At 27.7% G+C, this 12,399-nt stretch overlaps 1 protein-coding gene across 6 annotated transcripts in view; it reads left to right on the top strand.

Moving 5' to 3' along the window:
- The window catches only part of LOC148232495 (metabotropic glutamate receptor 2-like), a 671,990-nt gene that overhangs the window by 544,611 nt on the left and 114,980 nt on the right, over positions 1 to 12,399 (top strand). For all 6 annotated transcript variants that reach the window (XM_088191656.1, XM_088191652.1, XM_088191653.1 and 3 more), the window contains one exon: positions 9,910 to 10,080. In XM_088191656.1, the coding sequence (XP_088047782.1) occupies positions 9,910 to 10,080 (171 nt within the window). The remainder of the gene's footprint in view (positions 1 to 9,909; positions 10,081 to 12,399) is intronic.

The following is a 12,399-nucleotide window of genomic DNA, read 5'->3' as shown; positions in this document are numbered from 1 at the left end:
CTTTTATAATTCTGGTTCGAGACAGTTTTGGCAAATGAAAAATGTTTGCAGGCTAATTGCATCGCTTTTTGTAACCACAAAATGTATTATTGCTTTAAAATAGAAACGGGTTAGATGCAAACTTTGGCGATTGGTAACCGAAGGGTAAAAAAACAATAGTATAATTCGCCAGGTAGAATGTACTGTCTAGCTAGCAACCTTTCTAAATATTTTTTTACAGTTTTTTCGACAGTATTTATAAGTAATTAGCGTTTTTAGACGGATGTGCTTTTAGGTGGTCTATGCAGTGTTTTTAATAAAAAACGCTATTGTTTCGTCACTAAATCATTTTACCTTTTATTGTGTGAAATACTGTGTATTTGTCATATATACACAATATATTTTTTAAATAAATACTTAATAATGCAAAAATTCGAAGACGCACACGTCTCACATATCATCTATATTAAGTATCAATCATAGTAACATCAATCTATAATACATTAAGTAGTAACGCACCATTGTTAACTGTGTCATTATTTTCGTGTTTCTCAAAATACAATCTCCGATTGTTTGAATAAAACGTATGCAAAAGAGTTTCATACTCGTTTTAATTGAGATGGGAGTCAAGTCTGCTACAATCTGTAGTGATGGTTTCCATTGTGGTTTTAAAGAGCCGGCTACCGTTTTCCGTTAGCATAATGCCCGCGTCTCGACAATGGACTCGTCACTCGGCCCTTGGGAGACTCGTTATATTACTCAGCGATATTCCCCCAGTGCGGCCCTGAGTTGCGCTGCATAGATCCGATGAAAAAGCGTGAAACAATGCAACGGATAGTGATTGTGAATCGCCGCAGCGTCCCCTGAAAGGCAGTAAAGCACTTTGATTTATGTAGTTATTACGATGTGGCATATGGGTATTAAAAATCTGATATTAAAATACTTAAATTGCAAACCAGGATTAAATTTTCATCCAAAACCTATCAAAACCTCGACTGTATTGTGATTTTTTCCTTTGTTATCCGTTAGTTTCATCCATTGTTAAAATGTATATGTAGTTAGCAAAGATCAGAGCAAGACAGAGATGCTAGATGACGCAATTTCTATTTGAATATTGCAAAAGTAAAATAAAAGTTTTTTTTCGCGGACAACACAAACCAATATTCATTAGAAAGCGCGCTCTAATTATAAAAAAATAAAATGCTAGGATAAAAATTATTAATTAGACACATTTTACCATATGCTTGCTCGGAGAGGAGTAACATTAGCAATATTAGATTTTATAATATGCAAGTCATTCAAAATAATATATTATACATTTTATATACAAATATTAAAAAACTTAGTATCTGTGATTTTGTAACCATAATCTGGGTTGTCTCAAAGACTCTTTTATTTGAGCAAGCTTCTTTGTTCGATTGTAACTTTCTACTTGAAAATTATGTTGGAACATACATTGGAATATTATATGTTGGATGTCAACCGGCGGATAATTACTTAAGACTAGCTTTAAAATATTATTTCAGTGACTTTTAAGTAAATGGATTTTTTAAAGATGTAAAATCTTTTATATTGAATTTTATTTATGACATAATGATTTTTTTATCAAACCTTAATTTTGTGTTAATTTAACACTCAGTATTTATCACACATCTTAGATGCAAAGATTTTAAAATATATTATCTATAGAGTGAATTTTAAATACTAATATTAAAAAAATCCCATGATACGTGATAATAGATACAATATCCACAAACACATTTTGCTCATTGTATTTTTTTCTGAACTTTAACAAAAGGTTATTTTTATGTTACCCTAATTTATTTTCCCTTTATAATTAATAAATAGTTATAACCAAGCTACTGTTATTATAAATATATTTTTATTATTCTATATTTTTGTATTAAACGTGTTTCAAAACAACAAAGTGGATCTGAATTTAATAATGTAGTATACCTCTTTTATATCCTATATTAAAATAGATTTTAATTCAAACTGTCGAGTAAGCGTAATTTTAAAGTATAAATACCTATGTATTAAAATTCTCCACCACTATATTAAACTTGGTTACTCAAATTAGTACGCAAGGATATGTAACCAGAGACCTTTCCTTTGAAATTTGCCACATGTTGTGTGCAAGATATATTATAGATAAACAAAAGGCGCACAACTAATTGTTGATCTTATCCTTAAGTTACGTTAGTCCGTTTATCTGTATAGTAAGGCTTATGTATGTAAAAGTTTTTCCAAGATGAAAAAAATTCCCAATATATAACACAAAGCGGTTGTACTCGTTATTTCGTTTAACAGTAAAATAAATTGTTTAGCTTAAGTAGCTATAAATATTTTACACATAACTATTGAATTGCGAGTATAACAATTAATTTTAAAAACATTTTCACTATTTTGGTCGCTGACTAGGTAAACCACCAACACTCACGTTTTACCAGTACAGTGAAAGTACAGCACACAAGACACGTTCGTAACGCTTTCAGATCGCAAAACCAGCTCTTGCATATTAGATAGCAGATGTGTCGAGCGAACAAACAATGTTTGAGTATTCACAGGTGCGAAACTGGTTTATAAACGAAGCCGGCGAGGGAATGAAAAGCGGTTTAAAAGTTTTTCCGCAAGCGTCATAAAGCCTGATCCAATCCGAAAGCCACTACTTCAGTACTGCCGCTGCAACTATTTCGTATTTATTAACTCTATTGAAACAAACGAGACTGCTGCTTCTGTGTGCCGTTATGCAAAAAGACTGAATGAGAAAATAGTGCGAAAATGCTATGGAAGCAAGGATTAAAATTTGTTTATATTGTAGATATACTTTACGTTATTTTAAAATAAATTATTACTGCAAAAATATAGCAGCATAATTTTTGATAAGATGGTAATTCGAACAAAAAATTCTCTGGAATTATGTATAAGATCAAGGATCAAAATTAATACCATAATTATGTTTTGATTATAAGTGAATACTCAGGTATTTAACGTTTGATCTTTATTTTATTTTTTATCAAAGCTCTTTTAAGAATCGCACGTGTCTTTTTTTGTGTTGAATAAAAGTTTTTTTAATTAACAATTTCACCTTTTTCTGATCAGTATAGGCTATGTTGTTTCTTGGTTGTAGCAGTAGTTTTAATAGATAAATTTATTTTTAATCAATTAAAATGTTTTTTAACTGTGCACATATCATAATTTTTTGAAATTTAACGTAAATATCGTTAATTTGCTTATCAAATGAGGTTTTTTACTTGTGAATATTTATTTGCTTGATATTAAACTCTTATTTTATTTCTAAATTTTGTGAATTTTTTAATGTCTGGTTAGTACGCGTAGTTGTCGAGTTGTATTATTGTTGGCTGTGATTTTGTAGAATTGCTGATTTCTAAGCAATTCTCTTATATCTCTCGTGTCAATGCAATTTCATTTATTTATTGTAACCTAACAGGCGTAAGCCCAATGCGTTACAACGGGCAAATCTGTACAAACAAAGTAAGTCAATCAGACATAATGTATACCTACAAGTAAATATTAGCCATCAGACTGAAAATCTGGTAATTGGTGATATCTATATTATTAATTATAAATAATTATGTGCTATACAATTTATAATTAATATATGACACTGCAGCTGGCGCATGGCGCAATTTTTATAAATAAAAATTAGAGTGCCGCTACTAGGGCTCGAACCCGCAACCTCAGAGTCATTAGTCTGAGACATTATGGACTACGCTATTCCGTCCTTCATTGCTTGCCTCTGCTGTTGTAACTCAGTGGCGTCTCCCTAGCGTCTCTCTTGCGTTTCATATATATTGTAATGATCGAAACTTTTTTAACACAAATACGAAATGAGTTCACGCCTTAAAAATTAACGATCTTGCAATCTAGACTATCGATAAACAAAGAATATAATATTGTTCAGCGCGTATCTTTTCCAAACAAAGAGTAGTTGCTTTGTTTATTATAGGAATATTAGGTCGTCCATGCAATTTCCATTTATTAACGCAATTATTTAATCACGAGATCTCTTATCCAATTTAATATTTAATTTAATCTCTATGTTCTGGCAGATAAAAATAATGTTAAAGGAAACTGCGAACAAAATTCTGGCAAACTAGTTAATATTTAATCGTACGAATAATAAAATAAATAAATGAACAATATTAAAAAATGTAATTTTCTCTCTGACCTATCCTATATAAATAGAAAGTGAAACCACCGCGTGAATTTTAAAATTCATACCAACGACATCGACGCCTCGTCAAAAAGGCGAGACGAAAACCCGTGAAAAACGACCGAGGGGCCAAGACTCATTACAAAGTTTCACTTAGTGACCCAGTTCGGTTCGTATTTTTAATTGGTGCTCCCGTCCTTGCGTGAAGTCGGACCCTTGGCATTCTGTGTTGTTCCCTGATAATAAATTTACGCTACGTGAAATTAAATTCGCGTTTTAAACTCGCCACTTTGCGTACAACAAAACTTTGATATATGAAGCGTGACGCTCGGTTTTGTGGTGATGAGCTGCGTATAACTTAATAGTAGAGCCGACGCACAGTGGCCCAATTGATAATCTATATATCATATATTAAAAAGCACTATTTCTATATATAACACTTGGGTAAAAATCGAGTTGCTTTTTGTCGCAATATCAAATCGAAAAAAGTACAAAAACATTTGCAATTGCCAGGCGCGTATGATGAGATACATTCCCTTTCGTTCGCTCGCGTATTAAGTGACGAGAGTGAGTGAGAAGAAGTAGGCGTGCGGAACGAATATAACGCACGCCCTTATCTCTCACTCACTCTCGTCACTTAGCACGCGAGCGAGCGAAAGGGAATCTATCGCACCGTACGCGCCTGATTATTACATTTTGACATGAATAAAAAAAATGTAATAATTTTATTTATTTATTGTAAATCTTTGGTTTTGACTTGACAGAGTATTAAATAGTTAGACATCATACTAAAATCTTTGATTTTAACAAACTATTTTATTAATTATAAGCTTGTTTTACCGCTTGATATTATGTGATTATGCATGATTTTTTACTGTGCATCTTCTTAAAAACATAATCTGTGATGATCTATCAGAATTAAGGTTCATATGATCGAATCTAGATCTTTCCTGTTTTAGTCACTGATTTATACTACTAGTCTATCGTGCCGGTATTAATATAACAAAAATATTTGCATTAACTATTTCAAGATAAATAATAAAAATTATTTTTGATAGTATTTTGCTTTTTAAGAACTTTTAGATAAATCAATAAAATAAACAAATTTCATACAACATTATAAAAAATCACATTGTTATTTTATTTTAATATTAAGTCTGTTTATTATATATTTTGCATAGTCATAAGAACAGATATTAATTAACTGTTACTGTAATTTCAATGTCATAAAAATAAAAATGCAGTAAGTTTAATAGTAATAATCACCAGATACTGTAAATATTTTGACTTTAAGCTCTAATGTAGGATAGCACCATTAAAATTATAAATAAAGAAATAGTGCTATAAATTATATGTATAAAAAACAGATGATTTTTTTTGAAGTTGAATTTAAAATTTTATAAATACATTATGCAGTGCATTACATTTTGAGTCATTATGATTTTATATTCACTGTGCGATTTATAATTCAGAATCTCGAGGAAAATTACGAGAGTTAAGTAGAGCCTTGGGAGATATTTTACTGATTAAAGATTGTGCTCTTATGCATCCCACACATTAAAACTATAACTAAAAATTATAAAATAATTATAAACTACAGAAATAATATTAAAAATAAATAAAAATAGTTTAAAAACATACAATAACAACATTTAAATTTAAAAACAAAAATAACGCCAACATGCAAGAAAAACTTTGTAAAATTTTGTATAAATTAGCAACAAAAATGAAATTAAAAAATATACTATTTTTTATTGAATATAAAATCTGTAAAAGGTGACAAAAAGAGAATTAAAAATAAATTGCTAAATGGTCTTAAAAAGCGTTACAAACGTATAAAAAATTTCTCTTTTCTTATAAATACATTTGTAAAATAGCCACTATAAACAGATTTAAAAATGCACTCACTATATTTTTATTGACTGTAAAAGCTGTAAAATTTTATGTAAGGAAATATATAAACAAACCATTTTTTCAAATTCATAACTTTATTAATAGAAACCACTTAGTGATTCATTTTAGCGGCAATTTTTCATGTCACACTCAAGTAAAGACCAGCAAAAAACAAGATTATCTAAGCTTTCATACCTTCATCTCGATCTAATCTTTATAAAAATTAATCCTACGTCTAAAGATGTTCTTTCAAAATTATATACTTGTAGGGAAAATTATTTTAAGTATTAGTATTATATTATATATTATTTATACAAAAATAAAAAATAAAACTTTACGATAATCACATTTAAACTACTTTTGAGACAAACACCTTTAATAGTCATTTGATATATAAAACTTTTGACTCTTTAACACCACATTTATATATATAAAAAGTAATAAACGTACATGAATATTTTTTTTATGAATTAAATTTTAAAATTACTCATCTTTGCTTAAGAATGAAATACACGTTGATATATGTATATGTTCATAAAGCAAGACTTATATCTCACAAAACTATTAGTTCTTAACATTCATTAATGAAGTGAAAACTAGTAATTATGATAAACCGCATCTATTTATTTAAAGCCTAAGAAACCGCTCTTATACGTGCAAACATTCTAGTTCCTAATAACATCCTAACTAAATTATGCTCTACCCTAATTTATTTTTAATACTAATTCCATTTAATACAGTAATTAATTTAACATGTTTCGTGTTGATCTTAACATACCTTTGCTTGATTATATCAACATATTATGTGATATAGCACGGTTACTAATGGAAATAGGTAATAAAATGCAATTAGTTGCTAAATGACCAAACAATAACTCTATCCTAGGTTCAAGGGGCATAAAGGGGTTGGAAACACATGGCATGTTATATTATTTCGTGCAACCTTCAATTCGTCGTTAGCAAACTTTAACAATAAATAAATGTTAAAAATATAATAATTAATAATATAATATATATATATATATATTAAATTATTACCAAAACATATTTTATATAACATTTACTATTTATAAACAACAATTTTCTAGCTTAATTTATAATTAAAACACATTAATGGCATTTCTTTGACACCGGTGTAAAATATAATAGGGAAGATATATTTTTTTCGCGAAACAACGGACTTGAAATTAAATTTTTCTTCTTCGAAGTCACTGCCTGAATACTGAATTAATGTCCTTTCCTCTTTCTTTAATTAAAATTTATTTTTTACTTTTTTTAATATTAATAAACTTTTACACCTGCTGACACAAAGCTTACATAATACAATAAAAACGTATTTAATATATTTTTATATAAAATTAATATTTTATTCGAAATTCGATACATTAAAAATTTTAAATTAAAAGAAAGATTTTATCGTTTTATAAATAAATTTATATACCTTCTACGCGCTTAGCTTTTTTAGATTTATTTTAATATTTAATTTTATTTTACAAGTTCCCAGAAAAAACTTAATAAATATTAATCTTGAGAAATAATTATTAAAACGAGTGTTTATTTAATTAAAAAATAAATAATGTAATATTTCAGCAACATCTAAAGCAGTGATCATCACGCTACCCACATTTTATCTAAAACACACATACGTTTTACACACTCAATTGCATTATAGGAGTTGACAAACAGTTACTGTGATATTACATATATATATTATTTTGTGCGAAATAGACCAAAATATTTATTTTATAGCCGGATGTGACACAAACAAAAATCCTTAAATGAGTATTGCAGCTTCAACAAGAACAAGCGAGACAATGAATATTTTTTCGTGCATGTATTGCTTTTCTCTCGCATACATCTATTTACGTAGCAACGCATTTACATTTTTGACGTATTAGCAAACTCCTGTGATTCGATACGGTAGTGAATTTTTAAAAATTAAAAATGAACTACCAATTTGAACTACAACTCTCCAAACTATACCGATACGCTGCAGTTTCCCGATTTTAATTCTTATTGCAGCGCAGGTAGAAACAAAAACAACACACAATTGTATTTTCGTGTGACGTATACAACTTTATTTTTAGCGAATGTATGAGTGTACAAATTAGATACTGTGACCTTCACTGATCTAAAGTCTATTATTTTTACCATAGCTTTCTGATTTTTTATATTTATTAAATTTAGGGCAAAATTATGACTTTTAGAGGCAATAATAAAATATAATGATTACATTTTTTTACATGATATATAATAATTTTATATATCTAGTGTTAACCAAAATAGTATCAACGCATAATAATTTTAAAAAAATAGTTTAAAAGCTCTTACAATTGCTTTTAATAATATGTTAATACAATAATTAAATATACACTAAAACTAATTAAATACTATAGAATATGCTTTGTCGCTCTTGATGTAATGTCCCGATAATATTCAAGTTCAAGGACTTAACCCTTTATGTGCTAGGTGCGGATAAATCTGAATCGCTGTATACGGTTCTTTAGTGCGAAATTTGGATTTATCCCATCATCAATAAAAATAATAGACTTTTTTAAAGTGCAGAGCTAATTGTTATAAAAATGTCACGTGATTAGTAAATTATATAATAAAAATAAAATTGTAGATTTAATTCTAAAATTGAATATAAATAAAGCATGGAATGAATATAAACATGTGCAAAAGTCGTATTTAACAGTTTTATGTACTAATTATGTGACTTTGTGAAAATTAATTTAGAACTTGACTTTAATTTGTCAATTATAAAGTAAAAACATAAAATTGAAGGTTTAATCTTAAAGTTCAATTTAAATGTAGCATAGAATGAATATAAACAAAAATCGGAATTAAATTTATTTTTTATGAAAATTCTGCATTTGAAGGGTTAAGATATGGTTCATGTTGATTTGGTGTTAGCTTCACTAGATTTGAGTTTAAGTTTGCACTCTAGTGTTAAAAGTGAATAGAAAATTTTTAATGATACTTAAAATGTGTTTTTTTTATGACAGCATTTTGCCCTGAAATCTGATCTCTTTTCCTTAAAAAAATTAATTTGAGATTCCTTAAAAAAAGAGAGAATTTGAGGAAAATGCTTTTATTAGAAGCTTTACTAAAATAATGATTCAAATATATTTTATATTATTGTGTTTTAATAAGTAAAAATACGTGCATAAGTCATAAGTCGCACGATAACAAGTGTCAAATAAATAATCACAGTTTCACGTGATTTTCGCCATACAAAATAATATAATCTTTTTAAAGCCGTTGTTTAAAACACTTGAATTGTTTTCGTTTTTCACGCTACGCCATAATCATCATTAGGCTGTTTATATTTAACCGTTTTAAGTCTGTACTTGCTGTGCCTAGTGCTGCACATTCATGCAGCACGCTTATCGATATGAACTAGTTTTCTGTTTTTTAAATGAAAAAAAATATATGCACATTAGGCCATCACGCTATACTGTCACGTACGACATTATAACCAGCATGTGTATATTTTTAAAGCGGGTATTTCCGAGAAATTGTCGGTAGTTGAGATTTTTCATACGAAAAGTGATCAACGTCGGTCGGTTGTTAAAAATAAATAAGCTAATGAAAGCTCTTCGTGCGAAGCTTTCAATTTAATTATTTGCAAGCTCGCTGGCGGTAGCTGCATTTTATTGCACTTTAACGACGGAAATGCTAATGTAGTGTTTTTAACGGTCGTTGGGATAATAGCAAATTAAAAATTAACAATGTTGGCTTTAAAACCGTTTTGTGAATTATAGAAGATTGATATACATAAAAGTTAACAGCGTGTTTAAACTTAATATATATAATAATTGTTTTAATAATTTAATTTAAATCTTTCCCTTTTCCAGGTATCATTTTTTTCTACAAGTCCCGAGCTGTCAAACAAACAACGATTCGAGTATTTCACCAGGACCATTCCTTCTGATCATTATCAGGTGAAAGCCATGGTGGACATCATCAGGGAATTGGGTTGGAGCTACGTGAGCATTATTTACGAAGAGTCCAATTACGGCATAAAGGTATTTAAAATCAAGCATTTTTTAACCGTTTGTATTGTTCATTTTTTTTTGTAAAGGTTGTAAATAACGTGAATACGCACGTAAATTAACCGAGTAAACGGCCTATGTTTAGTATTCCATTCGGAGGCTTAATTTATATGTTTGTCGTATTTGTGATCTGATTCGCATGAAGTATAACGACCTCAGTAAACAAATATGTAAAAAATAAAGCTGCATTTAATATTTGAGGTAAATTATAGTAATTGCTTTAAAGCTATTAATATTTTTAAGTGTCACCGTTTTAATGGATAAAACCAATGTTTGCAAAATAATTTATGTTGTTAATCTACCGTATTAAATAAAGTCGTATATTTTAATTTTACTGTACGAAAATAATATGTTTGTGTTTTATAATTTTATGAATATACACATTATATTATTTTTTTAAATATAAAGCAATGAATAATGATAGCTTTAATAAAATACTGTTGTTGATTATAGAAAAATGTTTTGTTTACATAAGTACTTAATTAAAAAAATATCTTTTTAAAACCACAAATATATTTATAATCTGATTTTTGAACCGGTTCTAAATTATGTAAAGAAGGGTTTCTATTACTATATTTTTGGTTTATTACCAGTGGTTGGAATAAACAGAGCCTTTGTGACTTTTTAAAATGCATTTTCGGCAATATATATTTTAATTTAAGATAAATTGAAAATAAGTCATTTTTCTTATTTTTCGAAATAATTTTGTACGAGATTTAAAAAAAATTGTATCAACTAAATATTGAGAATTAAGAACTTTTTGTATTGGTATAAAAATCATTATATACATGTCTTGAATATGTGATATAAGTGAATAGTGTAGAAATTAAACTTACGAATTTTATTAAAATCTACCCCTTGGTATATCCAATTATATATTTAAAATAACAGAATCATCGATTGTTTTATGTAAAGCGTTTTTTTACTAACTAAACTTCAACAATTTTTTCCAGATTATATTTTGAAATATTTTACAAATTGGCTTAGAAGCAATTATTTATTTTATATAATCTACCCACGTGAAAAATTTTATTTTTACTATGAATAAAGTTAAAAGTTAAAACTTTTAATATCTTATAAAATACAGCATCAAATATTGATTAACTTACACAAAGAGTCTGAATTTAAATTGCTTTTTTCATTGCCTAAAAATATATTTTATAATATTGACTAGGCTATTATTTGTAATTGTAACAATATTATTATTTCTGTTATAAAATTGAATAGATATAATTTCAAAAGTAACTATAAAATATTTCCTTTAAAATACCGAGTTTTATATTCATTTTTATTTGTTAAAACGATAAATTGTCTCTGATATACTCTGCCCAATTATATTTAAATAATCAATGTCATTGGAATGGTTGGAACGTCTCTCAAACCGAACTCATAATTAATACTTTTCGACGCTGTAGTAGTGCATTTTTTTTACAATTATTGTAAATTACTTAGCCTAATTATTATTTATATGTAAATATATTTATAGTAAATTTAGTTTACTCTTGACACGATTATTTATTATGCATTTGACAAGATTATTTAGTATGCATTTGACATGATTATAAGTGGAATATATATATGTATGCCATATTTTGGCAATCTAGAAACGTGCTAAGCATTTTAATTTTAGAAAAAATATTACTGCGACGTTTTTTGTAGGATTTGTAGTATCTCCCTATTTTTCTATATTCTGCTTGATGAGAATTTTTTTATGAAAATAAAATGTCCATGTCATCAGCTAATAACTCGTTGATATTATTTTTGTGCGGTTTATTTGGGAAGACTCGTTATTATTTTAATCATAAAATTAACTGTAAATTGACAAATTAATTTTAATTTTAATTTGAAAGATTCTACAGCTTATAAACGAGTTGATGTTTTATCTTGATATTGCGTGCCAAAAGCGGTGGAAAGCTTTAGCAATGTCCAAAATCACTGCCTCTGTGATCAGTCTCTTATGAAAACCCCTGTAAATATATTTCAAAGCTCTTAATTGTTTACGTATAATTATTAAATCTGATACATAATGTTTAAATAATATATTCAGAATTTTAATGATTTTATATTATCTAGTCATTTCCGAAAGCATTACTATAATATTAAAAATTCACTAGTCATTAAGATGTTACTGGTAATTTTAATATCAAAATATCTTAAATTTATTATTATATTATTTTTAAATAATAAATGTTCGCGATCTATTAATTTTACACGCCAATCTTTTTTTGTACCTTTACTGCCATAAAATATATATATTATTGTATTGTATACATAACTTTACTAAATATTTTT

Source organism: Plectrocnemia conspersa, unplaced genomic scaffold (genome assembly GCF_051122295.1).
Source record: "Plectrocnemia conspersa isolate PC_06_02 unplaced genomic scaffold, ASM5112229v1 ptg000009l, whole genome shotgun sequence".
NCBI lineage: Eukaryota > Metazoa > Arthropoda > Insecta > Trichoptera > Polycentropodidae > Plectrocnemia > Plectrocnemia conspersa.
Note: the sequence above shows the minus strand (reverse complement) of the source record. Positions and strands in the feature narration are given on the sequence as shown.